This window comes from Gopherus evgoodei, chromosome 3, assembly GCF_007399415.2.
Source record: "Gopherus evgoodei ecotype Sinaloan lineage chromosome 3, rGopEvg1_v1.p, whole genome shotgun sequence".
Classification (NCBI taxonomy): Eukaryota; Metazoa; Chordata; order Testudines; family Testudinidae; genus Gopherus; species Gopherus evgoodei.
This window is the reverse complement of record NC_044324.1, coordinates 8,049,171-8,072,868: the sequence shown is the minus strand read 5'-3', so window position 1 is coordinate 8,072,868 and position 23,698 is coordinate 8,049,171. Positions and strand designations below refer to the sequence as shown.

Below are 23,698 nucleotides of genomic sequence, written 5' to 3'. Positions count from 1 at the left end.
TGTCTCCAATTTGTTCACAGCTTTCCTGAAATGTGGCACCCAGTACTAGACACAATACTCCAGTTAAGGCCTAATCAGTGCAGAAGATTTACTACTTGTGTCTTGCTTACAACATTCCTGTTAATACATCCCAGGATGATGACTGCATTTTTTCTTTTTTGCAACAGCGTTACACTGTTAACTCATATTTAGCTTATGGTCCATTATGACCCCCAGAGCCCTTTCCACAGTACTCCTTCCTAGGCAATCATTTCCACTTTTGTATGTGTGCAAAATATTGTTCCTTCCTAAGTGGAGTACTTTGCATTTGTCCTTATTGAATTTCATCCTATTCAGACCATTTCTCCAGTTTGTCCAGATCATTTTGATGCCTATTCTCCAAAGCACTTGCAACCCCTCCTAGCTGGTAGTGTCTGCAAACTTTATAAGTGTACTGTCTATGCCATTATCTAAATCATTGATGGAAGATATGAAACAGAACCAACACAGAACCAATCCCTGGTGGGAACCCTACTCATTATGCCCTTCCAGCATGACTGTGAACCACTGATGATTACTCTCTGGAATGATTTTCCAACAGTATGCGCCTACCTTACTAGTAGCGTCCATCTAGGTTGTATTTCCTAATTTGTTTATGAGGTGGTCATGCAAGACTGTATACAAAAGCCTTAGTAAAGTCAAGATACACCACATCTACTGCTTCCCCCCCATCCACAAGGCTTGTTACCCTGTCAAAGAAAGCTATTGGAGTGGTTTGACACTATTTGTTCTTGACAAATCCATGCTGACTGTTATTTATCATCTTATAGGTGTTTGCAAATTGCTTAATTATTTGCTTCATTATCTTTCTGGGTACAGAAATTAAGCTGACTTCTCTGTAATTCCCAGGGTTGTACTTGTTTCTCTTTTTATAGATGGGCACTATATTTGCCCTTTTCCAGTCTTCTGGAATATCTCCTGTCTTCCATGACTTTTCAAAGAATTTCTAATGGCTCAGATATCTCCTCAGTCAGTTCCTTGAGTATTCTAGGATGCATTTCATCAGACCCTGGTGATCTGAAGACATCTAACTTGTTCTTTCCCTGTTTTAGACTCTGATCCTACCTCATTTTCACTGGCATTCACTGTTAGCCATCCAATCGCCACCAACCTTCTTCGTGAAAACAAACAGAAATAATTAAGCCTTCCACCATTTCTACATTTTCTATTATTGTCTTTCCCTCCTCGTTGAGTAAGGGGTCTACTCTGTCCCTAGTCTTCCTCTTGCTTCTTATATATTTGTAGAATGTTTTCCTGTTTCCTTTTAAGTCCCTAGATAGTTTGATCTCATTTTCTGCCTTGGCTTTTCTGCCTTAGCAGTCCCTACATACTCATTTGTTTATGTTCATGCTTTGTAATTCTACAAAAAGTGGAAACTTGGTCAGACTTTGAGTTTTAGATCATTGAAGATCTCCTGGTTAAGCCAGGATGGGCTCCTGCCCTACTTCCTCTCTTTCCTATGCAGTGGGATGGTTTGCTCTTGTACCTTAATAATGTCTCTTTAAAAAACTGCCAACTGTCTTCAATTTTTTCCCCCTTAAACTTGCTTTTCATGGGATTTTTACCTAACCAACTCCCCAAGTTTGTTTAAGGTCTCCCTTCTTGAAATCCATTGTGTTTAGTGTGTGCTGTCTCCTCCCCGACCGTTCATTTCTTAGATCATGATCATTTTCACCCACGTTGTCTTCCACTTTCAATTCTCAACCAGTTCCTGCTATTTATCAAAATGAAATATAGTAAAGCCTTCCCTCCAGTAGCTTTCTCCACCTTCTGAAATAGAATGGATGGAGACAATTTAAGACGACAACGTGTTGGAAAATCTGTGCACTGCTGTGTTGTTTTCCCAACAGATGTCTAGGTAGGTCGGTTACCATTGTGGTCTATACAGTGAGGAGTCTACAGGAGAAACTCTCCTGTTGATCTATCTTACTCTTCTCATCTGGCATAATACAGAGGAATCTGCTGTAGATTTGGTGGGTCTTCACTAGACCCATTAAATTAACTGATGTGGATCAATGTCAGAGTGTGGATCCAGCTGTAATGTAGATGCAGCCTAGTAGAATTCTCCCATCAACCTAAACTTCTGGTTGTAGACAGTTTAACTGCATTGCTCAGGGATGTGTGATTTCAGACTGCTGAGTGATAGTATACTGACCTAATTTCCTAGTGTAGCTCAACTGAGAGCAAATTTCTGGGACAGCTTTGGACTGAGTCCTGCTCCCAAGCAGATTAGATTTTGTAACCACTGGTTTGATATCCACAGTAAAGTCTTCCAGTCAAACTGTCCAGAAATGCACGAATTTGACAGTTGTGGGACCTCCTCTCTATTGCCAGACACTCACTTCCACAAGCTTAATTTGTAGAGTTTCATTTCAATAAGGAAGGATAGCTCAAGTTGTTTGAGCACTGGTCTGCTAAACCCAGGGTTGTGAGCTCAATCCTTGCGGGGGGCACTTAGGGATCTGGGCAAAAAAAAATCTACTTGGTCCTGGTAGTGAAGGCAGGGGGCTGGACTCAATGACCTTTCAGGGTCCCTTCCACTTCTGAGATAGGTATATCTCTGTATTAAAAAAATTTAGATAGTTCTGGGGACAGACTTGAGACTAAAAGTGGCAAATTCTACAAGAAGCTTCCTTTATTTGGAAAAAAAGAATTGTGGACAGTTTGCTGTAGAGTTCTGGTCTGAACACCAAGACTTTGGCTGTTTTATAGCACTGTTACTCTAGTAACAGTGCTATAAAACAGGTGAAGCAGCAGCTGCCAGTTAACTTCAGAGTTTCCCTAAATCGTAATTGAAGTATGTTGGAAGTAGATTTGGCAAGGCTACTTGAAAGCATTTGGCAATACTAGACATGCAGCAGATACTATCTTCCATAAAGAAAACAGTTGTTCCACTTAACCAAAGTAAGCTAAGATGATGGAGACTTTAGACAAGTGTAAGGATACAGGGATTTAAGATAAAACTTGTATTAAGAAAATTAAAACTGGATTACTACCTGCTGTGAATGGATGAACTAAAACGAAGTCTATTCCAAGAAAATAAATAGGTGTTAGGTGTCTGCTTTAAAACACTCAAATTTGAACTCTACATTGATAAATGTAAGTTTGATATCCAGTACACACAGGGTTCTCTTGCCATAGATATACTTGAGTAGAATGCATAGTGAAAGTTCAGCACAAGAAGGGAGTTCAGGAAGGTACACTAACTTTGGGGCAATTTGGGACATTGAATAGAAGTTATTGGAGCTAGGGCTAATGAAAATATTCATGAAGGTAATTTGTCAAGCTTTGTACACAGTGAATAATTTTCCAAGTGTGTGTGAAGAGCATGACACTTGATTAAAACTCATTTGATTCAGCAGTTCCTTCCAGTACCATGCTCCCTAGGGTATTAGGGGGTTCACTAGTTTAGAAGCAACTCGACAGAAGAGCTATACTACAACTTTCTGCAGTGTATAGAGTTATTTATATGCTAAACTTGCTCAATATGTCAAGATGAGAAGGTTACAAAGCAGGGGCAGCTGCCTTCTTAAGAAATGCAGTAAAAATGCAAGTCAAACAAGCTTTCTGAAGCTTTTTTTAATCAGAGATAAGAGTAAAACAATTGTATAAAATGACTCAAGAAATTTTCTGAGTCCTGCACATGATTATGACACACAGTGTCTTCCATGCCCCTGAAGTACCATTGAGTAAAGAAAGAAGTGAAAGCCTCTGCTGTCCTGATTTCCAAAAGTCAGTAGGCGGAAAGGCAGCTGCAGCAGTGCTCACTTCTGTCTAAAAAACACACAGGTAGGGGCGCAACCTCTGCCTGTGTGGAAAGTTAATATAACCCACCAGCATTGCTTCATCTTTGGCTATGTCCTGTCTTATAAATATAACCAACCACATCCCATAACTCCTGTAAAAGACTAAGTTCACATGAGTTGCAGATATGCATGTGCTGTGATAGTTTTTCTACATTAGGGTCAGGAGTGCAACATTTTAAAGACTTTGGATGGCATTCAGAACCACAATAGGCAGCAAATACCACTTGGTCCATCCTAACAGCACAGATTATAAACTATCATTTCTTTAGCACATAGCATCCAAATGGCAAGTTAAAACATGCTTTGTCCATCACAATCTGATTCAATGCATGGCTGTAACATGGTCACAGCAGACTGATAATTTAGAAATGATTTAAAAAAAAACGTCTGTGCTACAGCCTGGGCAGCTTACAGCATGACGTATCTGAGTGATACTAGACCACACAATCTAAATGGATCCTGGAGTGCATCAGAAAACATACTGAACTTGCACTGGGTCAAGAAACATTTTTGGAATGGTACCGTAACCAGTCCACAGTCAACGTCCATCCCATCAAGCTTGAGTTGATCTTAGTAAAAACCAGTTTGTCTCACATACACACAATACTTCTGCAAATAATATGAGAGATGGGACTAGGAGACAAATACAAAATGGCATATTTTCTTTAAAAAGTGAAATTTGCATCTTTGTTTTTGCACTAGTAATTGGCTCAGTCCCTTCTGTGGTGTGAAACTTTAGACTGGTCTGGATTGTGCCCATCTCCAATTTGATGGATGTTTTTTGAGGGTAGGGGTATCTTGATTAAAGATCACCTAGAAATGTGGAGTGCAACACATCTAGATATTTAGAGACAAGTCTGTGTTTGCTGGAGACCTCCTCTGGCCTTACTCCTCTTCTGCCCATTGGGCACTAGCCACATGACCATTAATCCGATTGGCACCATTGCTTGAAGTGCTGAAGATTCCTTTTGTACTATTTGAAGTCATGTCCTCCTCTTCAGAGCTGCTCTCTACATCACTGCGATCATCTTTTGATACCTGAAAGTTTAAAATCAAAGGTAGGAATGGAGGAAAGATTACAAATTCACAGGAAACAGCCATTAGAGGTTTCTTGTCTATCTGATCAACCAGTGCAGAGTTGCCCCCCTGTATTAGATTCCGGAATTATTTAAAGTTGAACCTCACAAGCAGGACCTTCCAACCACATATAGGGAGCGAGGTACAGAATTCAGAACAGGGGATCAAGTCAGGAGATGTTATTTTCCAGCACTCTTGATTTGTTGTACAGCCTTGGCCAAGCTAACTTTTGCACTTCTAATTCAGTATTATTGTTTCCAGATCCATGGAAGGAGCCCATAGCAATATCTCGCTGCTTGATCCTTCTTCAAGTAGCTAAGTTATAGCACAGATTATAAAGGGGCCTTTCCAAATGGCAAATTAAATATTTCTAACACTGTTATGAGTTACCAGCTTGGCTCAGACACCTTTTGGTAATCAGCAGGAGGTGGGAAGCAGCATCGGTTTTAGTTGCTAAAAGAGATGAGTTTGTGTTTGTTTTTAAGGTTTCCTCTAAAGCGTACTGATGTTTTAGTTCAAAAAGGAACTGGCTCCATTTAGCACATCACAATTTGCATAAGATGTCTCCCTCTTTAGAGCCTCTGTTTTACAGAGAACTACATGGTGGGTTAGTTATCTAGGGCATCAGTTCCCAAACTATTGATTCATGTATCATCTTTGTAAAGTTATTGTGAAGTACACTGATGAAATGTCAAGCACATATTCCACCAGTGGTATCTTTACCACATTTTGGGAACCCCTGTTCTCAGGAATGGGTGTACACATCAACCTCTTAATTTGTGAGCCACAGTACATTTGAATGGTGGTCTGTAAGGGAAAGGTTAATTCATAGTCCTGCAAATGACACTAGGAAAGCAGAAAGCATCTATAACCAGAGAGGCTCTATAATTTACATCTCTACAGATGGCCACTTTTAGGTCTTATGATCATAGGATCTCTCTAGTTTGCATGTGAAGCTTAGAATCCTCCAAAATCTCTTTCCGTGCTTTACAGGGTGTTGGCCAGGGAGAGTGTCTGATGTACAATTTCAGAACAAAGTCTGAAGACTGGAGAAGTCAACCATGCAATTTCATGGTAATCATTCTTTAAAGTTTACCACAAGGGGGCAGTGTATTATTAGCATAATACCAAATGATACATGACAATGTGAAAGACAAGGTGTGTGATGAAATATCTTTTATTGGACTAACTTCTGTTGGTGAAAGAAACACGCTTTCAGGCTCCACAGAGATGACCAGACCTGATGAGCAGCTCTGTGGAGCTCAAGCGCTCTCTCTTTCACCAACAGTAGTTGGTCCAATAAGGGATTACTTCATCCACCTTGTCTCATACATCCTGGTACCAACACAGCTACAACACTGCAAACAACAATGCGAAAAGTTCACCACCTCAAATTTAATCAGACACAACTAACCCAGTAACTGGCTAAATACCACAGCTAGAAAGCCACTGGTGCTGAAAGAGGTGAGCTGTCTCCTTATTTCCCCATTGCCATAGCACTGCCCTACCCTTGCACAGCCCAAGGCAAGCTCCCTGTACCCCTAATTCTGGAACTAACACCCCCCAGGTATGCAGTGGGCAAGCAGTTTCTCAGTGACCAACATTCCAGCAAAGTTCAGGATCAGCCCTGCCTACTCTGAGTTGGGCATACAGACTCAAAACAGAACTCAGAGCAAGTTTCCTGACAAATGGAAAAATTTGGCAGAAAGGCAGTACCAGTTAATGATTTTCAGGCTGGGTTTCAACAGGTCAGCTGCATGTGCAAGCTTAATCTAGGAGGTGCAGAATCCCTCTGCAGCTGGAGGTTCCCTATCTTCCCCTACCAAACCCCATTTTAGGAGTTCAACTGACCAGGGAGAGGAAGCAGAAACCCCTAGATACTATTCTGCTTTAGTCCCACAGTCATTTGAAAAAAGGATTTTTCCCACCATCTGATTTTTCTTAAGTGAGAGCTAAATATAATTCTGTGTGTTGCTACAGCCCCCTCCATCCACAGACCTCCTCAGAGTGTTACAAACACTGAAACAGGTGTCACCTTTTTATACCCTGGCCAATGACAGTCACACAGCCAGGCTATGGCAGAGTTGGGAACAGGCTCTCAGTTCCTTGTTCTCACTGCTAGACAAACCGGCACCTTAGCTTCCTGTGATCTGTAACCACACCTTGTTAACCTGGAGCAACTCAAAGTGAGGCAGGCAGGTTAAAGGAAGCTGCAGAATGCAGCCCATCTGAAGCCAAACAGCTTTTGAGACTCGCAGTTTTGTATTTGTCTTAAAGCTCAGAGAGAAAGACACACACATGTGGTCCACTCTACAAGCAAAAGCACAGATTACACTTACATGCAAGGGATGAAACTGTCCAGCTCCAATCTGGCACAGAGAAAAGGAGTGAGAAAAAAGAGTGGAGAATACAGAGGCAGGGTCTAGTCCTTTCCTGGCTAGGTCACCTGGTCAGGAGAGAAAAGTAAGGAGAGGAGAGAGATATAGACCTCCAGGTGTGGGGATAGCTACACAGACAAATACAGTAGTGGGAAACTAGCAGCAGCAGCCATGGAAGACAGTAACAAATGATAGTAGACCACACACACCTTGCAACATGCTCCTTCCCATCCCTTAGCAGGCCCTCCCCCCAACACACATTGCCAGAGAACTCTGCTTCAAATATTCCTTTAGGCTAAACAAGTTCCCTACAAATAGACCAGCCCAATAGTCTAGAGGCAGTGAAAATGCAGACACAAGTAGGATTCAGGTTTAGTTCCCAAACAGCTAGGATGGCACAAACACTGTGTTACTGTCTAGCTACCCCTTCTGGTGGAGGATCAGACAGCACTGCCTGGCTCTGAAGGAAGCTGCTTCCAGCCATGACACAAATACGTAAAAATGGGGAGCAGAATCTAAGATAATCAAAGTACTCCAGCCTTCAGCCACTGGCCTTAAAACCATTGAATTAATGGGGAAGAACTTGACAGCAAGCTACTCAGGGCCTATTACTAGTCAAATGCCTGTGGATTTGTCTCTTCCACCTACCCTGCTGCCTGGAAATCCTCAGCAGCAGGGGAAAATAAACTGTGCTAGAAGCCCACGGATTGTGTCTGGTACAAGCATCCCCCTTCACAGAGCACTTACCTAAAAGCCACAGCTTGAAATTTTCCTTCTGTTCCCTGGATGTCCATCAGAGCCAGAAGGAGATAGTTTAGGCTGCCTCCCCATCATGTCTTTCAAGGCATATGGAAGGACTTCGCAGCACTCTGTTCCAAAGAATCATGTCTTTGATGAAGCAGAGTTGCCCCTCCATAAGCAGGCCTGGCAAGAGTCCTGGGAACTCCAGTATAACTCAAAAAAGCAGCACTAGAATCAGAGTCCACACCACTAACAGCTCATCTAGGCTTTCATGTACTGGTGACAGGACAGCAGCTCCAAGAGCCAAGCTCCAAGCCCTTATATTTTTATTCTATGAGTTGGCTGGGGCAGCAGACAGGCCAAGAAATGCTTATCTTAGAGTGAAGTGGCGCGACAGGCACGAGCTCCAAGTGGGAGAGCACAGTGTAGGACAAACGCTAACCGAACTACACTTATACATACCTCCTCACTGAGGCAACTGGGCCTGCAGCATCTTTCCCTCTTCCATACCCCTTCTCCATCAGGAATTCATTCTAACCAGAATGTTCTGCACACTGAAACTAAACACTATAAACAGAGTCCCACTAGCCCACTGTCAGCAGGTCCCACTACGTTTCTAGTAAGCTCCCTTGCCAACCTCACCTGGATTACCTTGTTGCACTGTTGAGATATGCACAGGCAGCTCTAGTCCTGGGTTATTACTGTAGTGAGCTCCAGATATTGAGTTCATGTCATCCTAGATGTCAGTAAGGTTGGATTTTGTAACATGGACAATTTCCCCAAGATAGTTAGAGGCTCCTAGGCAGCTCTAGATTAAACCAGGGAGCACAACTTTCCCCGCCTCTTACTCCAGAGTGACTGGTCTTCAAGCTGCCACAAGAGGGAATGCAAAAGCCTGGATCAAGTTACCAGAACAAGCAGAGCAATGCACAAACTAAACTGAACTGCATGATGTCATTGAAGCATCTGATCAGGCCAGACAGCACTATTCACTTGTATGGCCAGACCATCAAGAAGTGTGTGCTTCCCTATGTATATACTTGGGCCACGTTGGTGCTACAGCTTGCCAAGCCTAACTGACCAGGACATCCCTAGATGAAGTGAGTCACTTACAGAAGCAGCACACCTGCTGCCCTTTACTTTGAAGCCAGCACTGCCTCATCGAACAATGCAGAAGGCTCCCTCTGATTTTCAAACAGATGCCCTGATCCCTTCAGCACTTATGTGAGAGAGGAGCCAGCCCAGCCACAGGCACCCTTACCTTTCCTCGCATCAGGGCCTTGTAGGCAATGCGAATGATGAGACAGGACCAGATGATGTGCAGAACCTGCAGGGTTACCAACAATCCATTGAACAACCACCATGAAGGATAAGGGCCAATTAGCTCCCAGCTCTCAAACAAGGTCGTATTCAAGATCCTGAAAGAAAACCAAGGAGCTTGTTAGATTGGCTGCTTGACTAGAATTCCCAGTTTCCAACTCTGAACTGAGCGGACTGGGCAGATAAACAATAGGTTTCTGTCTCATTTAAACTTCTATTGCTTTCCTCTTTTCAGTGTGAAGCCCCTAATCTGTCCCTTGCCCAGTAGAGAAAGGCCTAAAACTGGACTTGGGTTAAAATCGCTTGAATTATGCAGCAATAGAAGATGTGGAGACTCAGAATTTAGGTTAAGTATAAAAATCCACTTCCCATCCTCTTTCTCCAGGGTATGATTAGCATCCACAATGGCATCAGAGGAAGAGATGGCAATTGCTTGGATCACCAATGCTGTCTGGGATGTATACATGGCTTTGAGTGGAGAGATGAGCCTTATTCACATGCATAACTGATCTTGACCACCTGTAAAGGTCAGGAAGGAATTTTGCCACTAGGGGGCTTTGAAGAATTTTTGACAGTGAAGCTGCTGTTCCCTTGCTCCTAGCCTTTTCCTCTGTCCCTTCTCTCAAGTCAAAGGAATTGAAAACCAACTAGTGGGTCAAAGCCAGGTGCCTCCTTGAAGATGGCTATGGCATTGTTCTCTTCACTGGGATTTATTGGCAGTACTTTAGGAATTTAATAGAGCAGTCTGATGACTGTTTATAAAGTAGTCACTAGGGGAGATTTAAAAAAATCTCTGCAAAGATCACTTTGCTTTCAGCATTTATTGAAAAAGTGAGAAATTAACTTTTCAGGGAGGGAATCCAGAGCCTTAGTTGCAGTTAACAAATAATGGTTACCTAGGAACCAGCTTGTGGTGGAGTCAGCATGCAGTTTTCATGTCATTACATCACTGATCAGGGAAGGGAACCTGTACTGAGTGGAACAGCATAGCACCTTCAGATGCAACCAGCCACTCACAAGTTCTCCATATGAAGCTGAGGAATTACATTACAGCCAGTGGAAACCACATTAAAGATTTATAAGACACACTGAGTGTCAGGGTGATGCCAGAGAGCACATTGGATCATGTCAGACAATGGGGTGAAGAGCACAGAGAGGATTGCCTCATTCGTCAGCGTAAAGCATTAACTCCCGCCCCTCTGAAGGGAGCATAATTTGTGGCAGGCAGAGGTGACCGACATTTTCCCTATCTAGACCCCTTTATATTTGTTTGGAACTATACAAAAATAAATAGGGATGCTTATCCACGGGCCCTTGGTGCCTCTGCCACAGGGACAAAACTAAAACTAAATAGACGCTTATCCTACCCCAGAAATATATCCCTAAGAGAGGGAAAGTAGGCCTCTGCTGTTTACAAAATAAGGATGTAGGACGATGACAAACTCAAGGCGTAGCAGACCTTACAAGACACCTTCCCAAGGAAACCAAGACATGGACAAATACAATCATCAGCAAAAAAAAATCCCACCAAGTCTGAGGGAAAGGGAATCTCATTCAGGAATGATTAATTACAAACATCTTAGCTAAGATTTCTAAATCCAAAAATACCCCGATACCTATTTCAAGCTCTATGCAGCTAGAATATGGAGTCGGGGCAGACAGTCTTCCGAGACCAGCTAGGTACCTCAGATGACCATAAAGCAGAGGGTCACGAACAGAACCTTGCCTCAAGAAGGATGTGCCTCACTGGCATCTCAACTTTTACAAGATCTTAAAAATCACAAGACACAAAGCACCTTTGGTTCCATGGGTTCGTTTACACAGGGACACTCGGGAAAGTTTGGACGAATTTACTAACGGTGTGAAGTTAATGCACACTAAATTGCTCGGTGAATGCTCTCAATTAGAAGTAAAGTGGCGTTTACTGAAGCTTAACCCTCCAAATCCACAAAGGGTTTAGGGGTGCTTTAACTTCAGACCTTTATTTTATTCATCTTAGTTCCCTGTGTAGACAAGCCTGATTTTTATAATTACTGGCTGGGAGAGTAGGCTGCAATTGATCAGCATTGTTCTCACCCTGCAGTTGGGGGTGGCATTCAGCTGCACTTTTTGGACTCTCTGCTCACTCTAGAGGTGCCCTACAAGTAGATGGCAAAACATGAAGAAACCACTCACAAATAAAGCTCTGCTCCTGAGCAACTCTTGGGAAGGGCTGTACCTTCATGCTGCCCTGAGGGGCTGGCTGTAATGAGTGAGAGGATCCCCAATACAAAGGCTGCCTTTAGAGGAGCGAAGGAAAAAATAGTTGACCCTATTCAGAAAGATCCAGGTACTTACCAGAAAGGGTAAATACCCAGTCGAGTGACTATGAACACAACACCAAAGAGCATGAAGGTGGCATCACACAGGCGCTGGTACTTAGCATAATTGGCCAGCTTTGCAGCCTGAGAGAAAAACAGTGTTAAAACAGCATTGACCCGACACAATCATTTGATCACACGGAAAACAGTTCTGGAGCACTCAAGCCATTAAGTCACCAAGGAGTTTGGAACATTTAAGGGACTATTATCAACTTGGAGATGTCATGGGGGAAAAGCCACAGAATGGAATCAGCAGTGTGTGTTTATGGGACATCCAGCCTGGACTGTGTGGGAGAAGGTGAGGGGTGAGAGGCTAGGTTTTATCCCTTGCCTCAAGGAGTGTGCTCCTTTGTCATTAGGGATGCAAAGCTCAGACAGAAGCAGCAGGCAACTTACCTCTAAGAGGAAGTCTGAGGCATCATGTAGACATAGCACCAGAGTTCCAACCCGCACCATGTTATTCATATAGGAAAACGTAATGAGTCCAATTGTAGCCAAGTGATGGACAAACATGATCAGGAATCCTGAAAGGGGAAGATGAATGTGAGGGATCTTTGGCAGCCAAATGATCACAGAGGCTTAGAACGGGGGCACCAGGACTGACCAAAAAAAAAAAGGGCCATATGGTAACTTTAGGTCAGACTCTCAAGCTCCTTGTTTGCAAAAAGCAGAGCAGATTTCAGCCACAATCATCTTTACTGGGAGGTGCAGACAACAGAGACTACAGGCCCCAGCATGCTGCATAGTGATAACAGTTTTGCTTCAATCAAGATGAAACACTGCATGCTGGGGCCTACAGTAGTCTCCTTGGGCTGCAGCTCCGAAGCAAAGATAAGTACATCTGCAGGCCTCACTGTAAAATTCTAGAGGCCAACATCTGGCCTGCACTTTGACTCTCCCTGCTTTGGGATGACTGCCTTGCTAGCATATGTCTATACGGCAAGCAGCAGTGAGTAACAGAGCCTGGGCCTACAGACTTGAGGTGTGGCACTATAAATAGCTGTGTTCAGGCTTGAGCCCTGAAATCCAAGGAGGGGGGTGGACTTCAGAGGCCAAGCTTCAGCCCAAGACAAAACACCTACAAGGCTGTTTTTACTGCTGTAGTCTGTAGACTTGCTGCTGCAGGTTTCTGACTGCCGTGTAGATGTACCCCTAAGAGCTACTCTAGAAATCGCTGACATGAGTAATAAGAAATAGACCTGATATTACTGCTATCAACTGGGAAAAGTCCACCAGAAGTAAGGTGAGCAGAGGCCATGCATGATCCATACACCAGGGCATGCCCGGCAATACAGTAACAGCAACTCAGTCCATTAAAATTCTACAGCACAAAAATGGGCCCGATTTTCTGACATAGCCCCCTCAATATCTACATCCTGTATTTGCATCTTTGTAAAGGCATTTCAAGCGGTAAATTAATCCAATTTTGTAGTGCTAAATTCTTATTAAATGAATAAAAAACAGTGCCCCAATTGCTTCTCTCTCCATTTCTGCAGCTGCAAGATCTACTGTAGCATGCTTGACTTTGCATTTCAGGACAGAACAAATCCAGAAACTACAGACTAATTTTTTTGGGAGGGGGAGGGGGGACGACAAAGTCAATACAAGAATTGGGACAATTTCCTACTTTATAGATCACGTTATAGAGCAAGAGTGATAAACCGCTGGTTCCTCTCAACTGTGAGTTTGTTTTCCAAGGACAAACACTAAGCCAATGCCTAAAACTCAGCAGAGTGGAATTAGATTTTAGTGATCATGACCAGCCATCGCTCTGCTATTCACATGGATCGTTTTTTTAAATCATTGCTACAGTCTCTGCCCCTTGCTCATCCTGTTCAGCAAGGCATTCAGTTGTAAAGATAAGACTGGAAATCTTGTCATTGATTTCTAAAGGTAGAAATAATTCCCACATCTTTTGGATTGCTGCTCAACTGCAGGTGAATGTCACAGCTCCTGGAAATGCACCAACTTTTATCCAACCAGGGTGACCAGACAGCAAGTGAGAAAAGTCGGGATGGGGTGGGGGGGTAATAGAAGCCTATATAAGAAAGGACCCAAAATCAGGACTGTCCCTGTAAAATCGGGACATATAGTCATCCTATATCCAACTGACCTGCTTTGGCATTAAGGTACCCATGAGGACTCACTCGGAATTTACAATATGGAGATTTGACATATACATACTGCATTTGGTATCGTCCCTATTTTATGGATAGTGATAGTCAGTCAATGTAAATATAGTAGCCCATGAGACTTTTTATTATCCAAAGCTCTCAAAGCATTTTACAAACATTGAGCATAGCTTCACACCACCCACAACAGTGTCAGAGATGAGGAAAATGAAATTCAGAGGTAAAATACCTCGCCCAATGAGACACAAATAAGTCAATTGCAGAACTAGGAATAGATCTCTCTGTCCTGGGTTTTAAACCTCCACACAATATTTAATCTCACTTAACAATGAAACCCGGGATTGCCCAAATCAAACCTTAGCAAGGCTCTTCTGTATAAGCCCCTCTAATGGATCGAGACCAGGTTTAGTTAAACATGATTGCTGCTCAATCAAACTTCACTGTTTAAACAAGTAACCCAAAGAGGCTTGGTTCCTTCAAGTAAATATCTTCTCATTTATTTCTCTAAACAGTCCCTGTGGAACCTTTTGTGGCTCCATTCTAAACATTTATAGTACCCCCATTTACATCCATAATTTTAAGGATTTTTAAAAAAGTGTCAAGAAAGTTTAAAGTTGAGACATGATTTTTTTCAGACTCGTCTCCCTGCCTGAGGGTATGTCTACATCTACAATTTTGTAGCGCTGGTTGTTACAGCTGTATTAGTACAGCTGTATAGGGCCAGCGCTGCAGAGTGGCCACACTTACAGCAACCAGCGCTGCAAGTGGTGTTAGATGTGGCCACACTGCAGCGCTGTTGGGCGGCTTCAAGGGGGGTTCGGGGAACAGGAGAGCAAACCGCGGGAAAGCAGGTCTCCTTCCCCGGTTTTGCTCCAGTGTTCCCCGAACCCCCGAGCAAGCAGGTCTCCTTCCCCGCGGTTTGCTCTCGCGTTCCCCGAACCCCCGAGCAAGCAGATCTCCTTCCCCGCGGTTTGCTCTCGCGTTCCCCGAACCCCCCTGCAAACGGCGGGGAAGGAGACCTGCTTGCTCGGGGGTGCGGGGAAGGAGACCTACTTGCAGGGGGGTTCGGGGAACACGAGAGCAAACCGGGGAAGGAGACCTGCTTCCCCGCAGTTTGCTCTCGCGTTCCCCGAACCCCCCTGCAAACCGCTGGGAAGGAGACCCGCTTGGGGGGGGGATTCGGAGAACACCGGAGCAAACCGCGGGGAAGGATACCTGCTTGATTACCAGAGAGGCTTCCTCAGGTATGCTGGGATACCTGCTTATTCCACGGAGGTCAAGAAAAGCGCTGGTAAGTGTCTACACTTGATTACCAGCGCTGGATCACCAGCGCTGGATCCTCTACACCCGAGACAAAACGGGAGTACGGCCAGCGCTACAAACAGGGAGTTGCAGCGCTGGTGATGCCCTGCAGATGTGTACACCTCCTAAGTTGCAGCGCTGTAACCCCCTCACCAGCGCTGCAACTTTGTGATGTAGACAAGCCCTGAATTTCCTATTGCCCTATGACCAAACAGAGTGAAAGTGGGAAGGGCTGAGGAATTAAAGTAATTCTGAGGGGGTCTCCCTGAGTTCTTCAGTTGAATTCAAGTAACACCCAGGGACATGCTGGAGACTAGAAGACACTCACTGCAATGACCTGTGCAGCATCACAATACACTGGGAATGTGCTCCAGGAGCTCAAGATTCTTCTTGCACTGTTTAACATTACCTGGCTGTCAGCTTTTCTTCCTCTGGGGCACAGCCCATTTGTCCCACTGCGAGAGTGAAGGTGGGCACCAGCACTGCCAGGTAAGCATGGTACACAGGGACACTAGTCCCATGCTGTACTCTTCTCTTCCCTACTTCAGTACAGCTGAACAACAGTGGGGCTGTTCATTCACATCCTTCATTCTTCCCCCTTTCCCTAGCCACCAAACTTAACATCAAGACTGAACTCACACTGTTGCCTGAAGCTGCATAACTCTAAGCTCCAGGTTCATTTGTTACTTCTTTCTTCCCTTACTGTTTGCTAACCCTACAGTGTGGGAGTCACCAACCAATTTAATCACAGTTGAACCCGCACTAAGCATGGACCAGTCCCAGCACAGCCCTTGGAAAGGAACTGTCTTCCCTTTCCTGATGACGAGGAGACAGTCATTTGGTGACAAGATGCCAGTATGGGGCAAGTACACATTCTGAATACTGAATGGCCTGGGACACGTGGCTTCCCTCATTGCATGCCAATTAAATGATTATTTAGAGATCAGATGCCTCAACAAGCTCCTCACTTGTCCAGGACATGAAGCAAGTTCTGAATATTACCAGCACGGACAGCACTACTTGAAATCCTCAGCTATGCAACTCAGCTACTGAGCATCAGAATCAAGAAAGGAAAAGTCTGCATGCTAACCTAGAACCAGACTTCTTCATGAGGGTGCAGGGAAGAGTAGCCAAGCAACTTCCCAACCTAGTCAACAAGAGCTAGCTGCACAGAGGGAATGACAGCCACTTGAGGGGCAGTTAATAGCAAGTATCGCCAACCAAAAGAACTGACAGTTCAGAGCCCCACAGAAACAAAAGGCAAGTAGATCCAGTTACCCGGGCTTTAAATATCTGACTGCGGGAGAAGACCTGTTTAGATCGTTGATTTAGCTTCTTTGGGAATAGTGACCCAAGTAGTTATTAAAAAAAAAAGGGGAGGGGGGCCGGGGGTTTACTGACTCATTGACCCTGACCTAAGGAATGTCAGGAAGGTGAAAGCGTTCTGTCTTGTCTGGCACTGTTTTCTATGGGCAGATTTTTACTGGAATAGTTTGCAATTTCACAGTCTACCATTGAAGCAAGGGTCCACCAGCTGAGCTTTTTTCAAACAGACGGACGCTGGATGAGGTGCCCAATGTAGGTGCCAGCAATCAGGCTAAAATGAGACTGCAGCATCTGACATTTCCTCCTTCACAATAAGGGGTCGAGTATCATGGCCTTTGGAAAAAGCCAGCAGGAAGGAGGGCTGATATAGTTCTAGAAACTTGTGCCCAAGTTTCTAGAAATGTGCCCAACTTCTAGAAACTTGGGCACATTTCTTACATAATTTTACTCATACAGGCAGCCCACTTCCAAGGAGCTGTCAAAGTCCATCAGTGGCTCCTAATGAGCTAAGAGCCCCATCAGAGTTTAATGAAAAGTCTTTTAGCAAGGGTCCTATCCCCAGTGTGAATGAAGTCATGGAGAGTCCAAACCACAGATTAATTTTATCACTGAACTCTGATGGAAAGAAACACATTTTACTTTGGGAGGGGCCCTTGTGGCAGGTTTAACAAGGTTTTTGCCCTAGTAGGGATATAAAATGTTAACCGATAAGCATCAGTCTTATGGATAATGTATTCAGTTAATGATTAAACTCCCCTGCCAGCCCTGTGTGCCCAGGGTCCCGGCTGCCCAGAGCAGCAGCCGGTATTCTAGGCACTGGCGGCAGTGGAGCTCCGCATAAAACACAGGGGTGCTGCAGCACCCTCACACCCACAGTTCCCTACCTACGTTGTGAACATCTTAACGGTTAAACATTTAACTAATAGAATTTTAATAGTTTAAATGGTTACTTTTTAAAAAATGCTATTTACATCTTTATTTCCTAGCTGCATCTAGCCTCCTCACTTGGAAGGTGGTAAGGTGATAGGGAATAGCCAGCATGGATTTGTAAAGAACAAATCATGTCAAACCAATCTGATAGTTTTCTTTGAAAGGATAACAAGTCTTGTGGATAAAGGAGAAGCGGTGGATGTGGTATACCTAGACTTTAGTAAGGCATTTGATATGGTCCTGCATGATATTCTTATAAAGGGCCTCGTAGTGTGGACGGGTGCGCCGTTAAATCGGTTTAACGCTGCTAAAATGGGTTTAAACGCGTAGTGTAGACCAGGCCTAAGAGGTATAGACATTGGAGCTTAGGAAAGAGAAGTCTATTTGAAATGCATTTGAATGAAAGATCATTGGTGTTTTGGAAGACACACAACGTTCCGTAGGAACAGCAAGGAGACTCTTCCCCATATGAACTGAGACTCAAGGAATTTCCAAAATCACTTGCCATGCCTGAAAGAAGAGGTGCAGGGTGACGTTTTCTGAAGGGCTTAAGTTACTTTCAGTGGGACTTAGGCTCCTGCGCACTCAAGTAATTTTTGAAAACGGGGCTTATGCTCCTAAATCACTTAGGGTTAGGGTTATAAAATTTTGTAGAGCATGTGAGAAGTAGGTTAGCTCAATCACAGAGGGAAGCCATGCTCCCTGTAGAATAATACAGAAAGTATTAGTCCTTTATTTTGTCAAAACTAAAAAACTTTATTCTAGTCTCGCCACCTATGTTTAGAGCATTTTATTTCTACATTTTCCTGTAAGTCTCCTAATTAAAATATATTTTATACAAAGATTGAATCAACTGTTCTATTAGGATATATAGATAGATTCCCCCATCTTCCCTCTGCAGAGTGATAGGGATGGGCTGCCAGGTTGCTTATCAGGATAATCCCCAAAGGCCTGTCTGTGTACGGTCTACAAAAGGAAGTGGAATGTGAAAAGAGACGAGTGCCAGGAAAATGCAGTTATACCTATATTTAAGCAGTTTTTACTAGCCAGAGAGACATAATTAGTCAGTTAGCTCTGTCTGTTCATGTATTTAGTGAAATTCTGGCTTCTCTTACCTTTCGTTTAATGTCTGTAAACTGAGAAAACATGAGAGACCAATAGAAGGCCAGCTCCATGATATAATAATAGTAAAGACTGGATGTTAGGGGCTGGAAAAAAACACAAAACAGAACACTTGATTAAAAGGCAAAGTACTCCAAATTTTGCATTAAAAGACTTCCCCCCCCCACCCCTAACAATCAACCCACCTCTCTTGTGGCCCCAGCTTTCTGGAGGAGTGGAGGTAGAGGGGGGTAAGTTAAAGGTCCCAAATTTATGTTTTGTAAAAAAATGGGTTGAATCAACAGAAGTCTATGGTTTAGATTTATTTTTAAAGGAATAAAATTCCCTTTCACTGTTTGCAACCTAAGAGCTGTGGCCTCCTGTTGGAGTAGAAGAACAAGGCTGTCTACAATTATCTGAGCTGAATGAAGGGCAAAAAGAAAACTGCAATTAATGGTGACTGATATAATTACATTTGTAAAATTGCTCTACTTTTAATAATCTAAGTACCAGATAGGGAATTTTGTTTTAAAATATATGAGCTTGTGATCAGTCTGGTTTAATGAACCAGTGTCTACACCATGAAAAATACCACATCACGACTACCCCCTTGTGAGCAGTCTTAGCTCAAAGGCCAAGAACTGCATGGACCAGGGGAGAACTCCGCCCCCACACTCAGAGGTGAAATTTCCTGAGCAGAGCAGTAACTCATGAACTAGAAGGTTACCTTGTTGCAGCCTGTGCTGCATCTGCTCTACGGCAGTTAGAGGCATTTAGATCTCACAAATTTCATGTGACACTATTCACATGGAACAGCATTGGAGCCATGCAAAGGGTTCAGTTCTCAAAACTGAGACACTTCAGAAAACAGGAGCATCACACATAGGAACATAAAAACGGCCAAACTAGGTCAGACCAAAAGTCCATCTAGCCCAGTGACCTGTCTTCTGATAGCGGCCAATGCCATGGGCCCCAGAGGGAATGAACAGAACAGGGAATCACCAAGTGATCCATCCCCATCGCCCATTTCCAGCTTCTGGCACACACAAGCTAGAGACACCATCCCTGCCCATCCTGGCTAATAGCCATTGATGGGACCTATCCTCCATGAATTAGTAAATATATATATATATATATATCTTACTTGAAAAGGGTAGTTGTACCAGCATTGTCGCGTGTCCCAAAACCATGGTGACTAGAGTGAAAAGAAGAGATTATCCTACTAGCATTTTTCTCCCCATATGCTCTCGTTTTGGCCATCCCTACCACAATACTACTTCAAAAGATCTTCACCTTGCTTCTTTGGTCCAAGCTACATTTATTCTGGGATTTCACATAGATGAAAGCCATTTTTTTGCATGCAACCACATGTCATTGTGCACATAAAAATTCAAAATGGAAATGTAGAGCTTTGCAGAGCTCTGTGCAAAGATCCATCTCTCTGGACTGTCTATGTCCTTGCAAGTGAGAAAATAGAGTCTGCTTAAGAGTGGACAGGCCCATCCTGTTTTGGCATCAGAGAAGAGAGTCTTCCAGCATTTCTGACAGCCTTTCCTGTTTTGTGAAGACATGACTCTAAATTAAAATACACAAGGGTCCTGACTAGGAAGCATAAGGAAGATCTAAGGCCACTGAACTCTTGCTATTTTAGTCCCATATTATGTCACTCAGAGCAAGCAGTGAAAGAAAACACAAACTCAACTCACCGACCAGATAAATTTGAGTCCATAAGAAAATATACTTAAATAAAACGTAAACCTCCACCTGGGAATGGAAATGAGAAAGGAAAAAAATTAAATGTTTGAAATTAAATGAACACTGTATGGTTAATGTTTGTGTAGCAAAAGCTGGAATAGTTATAAATGGAGCCGAATTTGGCAGTTACAGGAGTGGAGTTTTCACCCACTAATGTGTAATTCTCCACACATGGCAAATTGACTAATATTGCCCTTTGGAATATCTGTCCATCAAAATAAAAATATTTATATAAGAATCATACAAACGGCATAGCTCCAAAAAAACCTCTACAGATTGTCTTGGAAATACATACCAAGGTTAAAGCATATGTACATACTGAGATGTACAACTTGGCAAAGGCAAGAACTCTGAAGAAACCATTGTGATCTAGTGCAACATATATGACAAAACCCTGGACAAACCTTATGGAATTAGAGATTAACATTACTGAATTAAGTTCAATACTTTGGGGTCCACTGTATTTAAAGTGAAATCATGTGTGTGTTATTGTGGAATTGTATGCAACTTCTCTAGGGGACTGACTAATCCTAGGAAAGGGTTGGAAGGACTTGGCCTACTGAAGCCCCATAAGACTGAGTGCTAGTTCTGAGCTAAAGCTGTTATGCACTTAGGACCACAAAAGAGAGCCCTTTGGGGTCTGAAGGATTCACCTGCCAGATGCCATGTTAGAGCCAGTTGGGGTGATCTCTGGTAAGCTTATTAGCATGCCAGTAGGTACTTTTATTGATTTTAATGTTTTCTTTGTAGTGCTTTTACCCTAAGAATTAAATAGACTTGCATAGGAAGTTCTGCGTGGTAACTTATAACTGTCTGCAATTCACTGTGTACCAACGCTAAAGGAAGAATCTAAGTGGGCCTGCTTAGGCTGGAAAAAAAAACACACACTGAAGGCAGGGAACTCTTCAGCCTGGAAATATTTTGGTCAAAGAGGTGACAGATGAGGATCTCCACCCAAGAAAGGCACTGGCTAGGGGGCCACAAGCCTGACAGTGGGTGCCACTGCTGGACAACTAAAGGGAAAAATAGGTGCAGTTGCCCTGAAATGTGACAGCAGACATATAGCAGATACCCTAGAACACATAACATGTTTCAAACTACACTTGCAAGCCAATTAAGGCAGATATAGGGGAAATCCTCCTCCCATTCCTATTGGTTCATATCTGGTGCCTTTAAGTATACAAAGCTTTACTTGCAGGGGGAAGAGGGGAGGAATGTTGGGTAAGAATTACATGAGGATATTAAGGAAGTGATTGGGAAAGAGAAACCACCACAGAAGGAGCAGGGAAAGGTGTTCAGAAACTACAGCAACGGGGGCGGGGGTCATGTAAGTACCTAGACCAGATATCAGCAGCCTTTGTCACGCAGCCCGTCAGGGTAATCCGCTGGCGGGCCGCGAGACATTTTGTTTACGTTGACTGTCCAGAGGCATGGCCCCCATAGCTCCCAGGGTCTGCGGTTTGCCATTCCCAGGCAATGGGAGGTGCAGGAAGTGGAGCAGGCTGCAAGGACGTGCTGGCCACCGCTTCCTGCGGCTCCCATTGGCCGGGAACGGTGAACCACGGCCCCTGGGAGCTGTGGGGGGCTGTGCCTGCAGACAGTCAACATAAACAAAATGTCTCGTGGCCCGCCAGCAGATTACCCTGATGGGCTGCGTGCCGAAGGCTGCCGACCCCTGACCTAGACAGAAAGAAGCAAAGAGCAACATAATGGACTGAAGTGAGAGTGAGATGGAACAAGAATCCAAAAACTGTCAAGTCAACATGTGCCATTGCCTAAGCCATGAAATTAGTTCAGGAAAGTGTCTTGTCTAAGAAATCAGACTGTCCAGAAAGCTCACCCTTGTCTTGAAGGGAGTTACTCAGTTGAATACACAAGGTGAAGTGTTACCATCTGCATGAGAGATGGTCCATTATGCAAGCCTCTCCTAGAAAGGGATCATTGGCCATTGAGACCATAAATATTCCTGTAAAGCTGTCCTGGTCTTTCATGGCACACATATCAATTGATATACTCACTCACTCATGCCCGTCACCCCAATCGGGTTATGGGCCGCCAACCACAGATCTCCAGAGACCTCTATCCTGGGCCATTCGCTCTAGCTGGTTCCAGGTATAGCCCATTTTTTTGCTATCAGCCTGAAGGTTGCGTCGCCAGGTGTTTCTTGGACGGCCTCTTTTCCGCTTGCCTTGGGGGTTCCACCGCAGTGCCTGTCTGGTGATGTTAGCTGGCTGCTTACGTAGTGTATGTCCTATCCAACCCCACCTTCTCCTTCTGATTTCTTCCTCTGCTGGGAGTTGACAGGTCCTCTCCAGGAGGTGGATGTTACTGATGGTGTCTGGCCTGCGGATCTGGAGAATCCTTCTGAGGCAGCTTTAATGAAGGTCTGGATCTTCCTGATGGTTGTTTTGGTTGTCCTCCAGGTTTCAGCTCCATACAGTAGGACTGATTTCACATTGGAGTTGAACAGTCGAATTTTTATTGCCAAAGACAGCTCTCTAGAGCTCCAGATGTTCTTGAGCTGTAAGAAGGCTGCTCTTGCCTTACCAATCCTTACTTTGATGTCTGCGTCTGTGCCACCCTGCTGGTCGATGATGCTACCTAGGTAGGTGAAGGACTGCACTTCTTCCAGGGGCTTCCATTCAGTGTGACTGGGTCATTGCTGATGGAGTTAATCCTAAGGATCTTGGTCTTGTCCTTGTGAATGTTGAGGCCAACCTGTGATGACGTGGCTGCCACTACGTTGGTCTTCTCTTGCATCTGCTGTTTACTGTGCGAAAGGCGCGCAGGGTCGTCAGCAAAGTCCAGGTCATCAAGCTGGGTCCACAACGTCCACTGGATTCCGTTCCTACGCTCGTAAGTGGATGTCTTCATAATCCAGTCGATGACGAGGAGAAAGAGAAGTGGTGACAACAAGCATCCTTGCCTGACTCCAGTTTGCACCTGGAAGCTGTTAGTAAGCTGCCCTCCATGGATCACTCTACAGTGTATACTGTCATATGAGTTCTTGATCAGGTTGACCACCTTTGCTGGGCTGCCGTAGTGCCGAAGAAGCTTCCAGAGGGTCTCTCGATATGGGAAGAAGTAGTGATTCCGGTAGACTGGAAAGAGGGACATCTCATCAAAATCCCCAAGAAAGGAGATCTTAGCAACTGTGCGAATTATAGAGGAATCACACTCCTGTCGGTGCCAGGGAAGGTCTTCAACCGAGTCCTCTTAGAGAGAATGAAGGATGCCATCGATCCACAGCTACAAGATGAACAGGCAGGTTTCCGGCAGAACAGATCATGCACGGACCAGATAGCAACGCTTCGCATCATAGTCGAGCAGTCTATGGAGTGGAACTCCTCGTTGTATATCAACTTTGTTGATTATGAGAGAATTGATATAACAGCATGCTAAAAACCATTCTAATTTTCTCTCTATTGTCT

General features: G+C 44.0%; 1 protein-coding gene across 1 annotated transcript in view; it reads right to left on the bottom strand.

The window, feature by feature from the left end:
* Nucleotides 1-3,602: 3,602 nt before the first annotated feature.
* CERS5 (ceramide synthase 5) overlaps nucleotides 3,603-23,698 on the bottom strand; it is a 46,235-nt gene continuing 26,139 nt past the window's right edge. The window contains exons 4-11 of the mRNA XM_030554340.1: nucleotides 20,219-20,276; nucleotides 19,657-19,707; nucleotides 18,527-18,619; nucleotides 12,695-12,740; nucleotides 12,118-12,299; nucleotides 11,699-11,805; nucleotides 9,303-9,459; nucleotides 3,603-4,883 (exon numbers count right to left, since the gene is read on the bottom strand). Coding sequence (XP_030410200.1) covers nucleotides 4,731-4,883; nucleotides 9,303-9,459; nucleotides 11,699-11,805; nucleotides 12,118-12,299; nucleotides 12,695-12,740; nucleotides 18,527-18,619; nucleotides 19,657-19,707; nucleotides 20,219-20,276 — 847 coding nt within the window. The 3' untranslated portion in view covers nucleotides 3,603-4,730. The remainder of the gene's footprint in view (nucleotides 4,884-9,302; nucleotides 9,460-11,698; nucleotides 11,806-12,117; nucleotides 12,300-12,694; nucleotides 12,741-18,526; nucleotides 18,620-19,656; nucleotides 19,708-20,218; nucleotides 20,277-23,698) is intronic.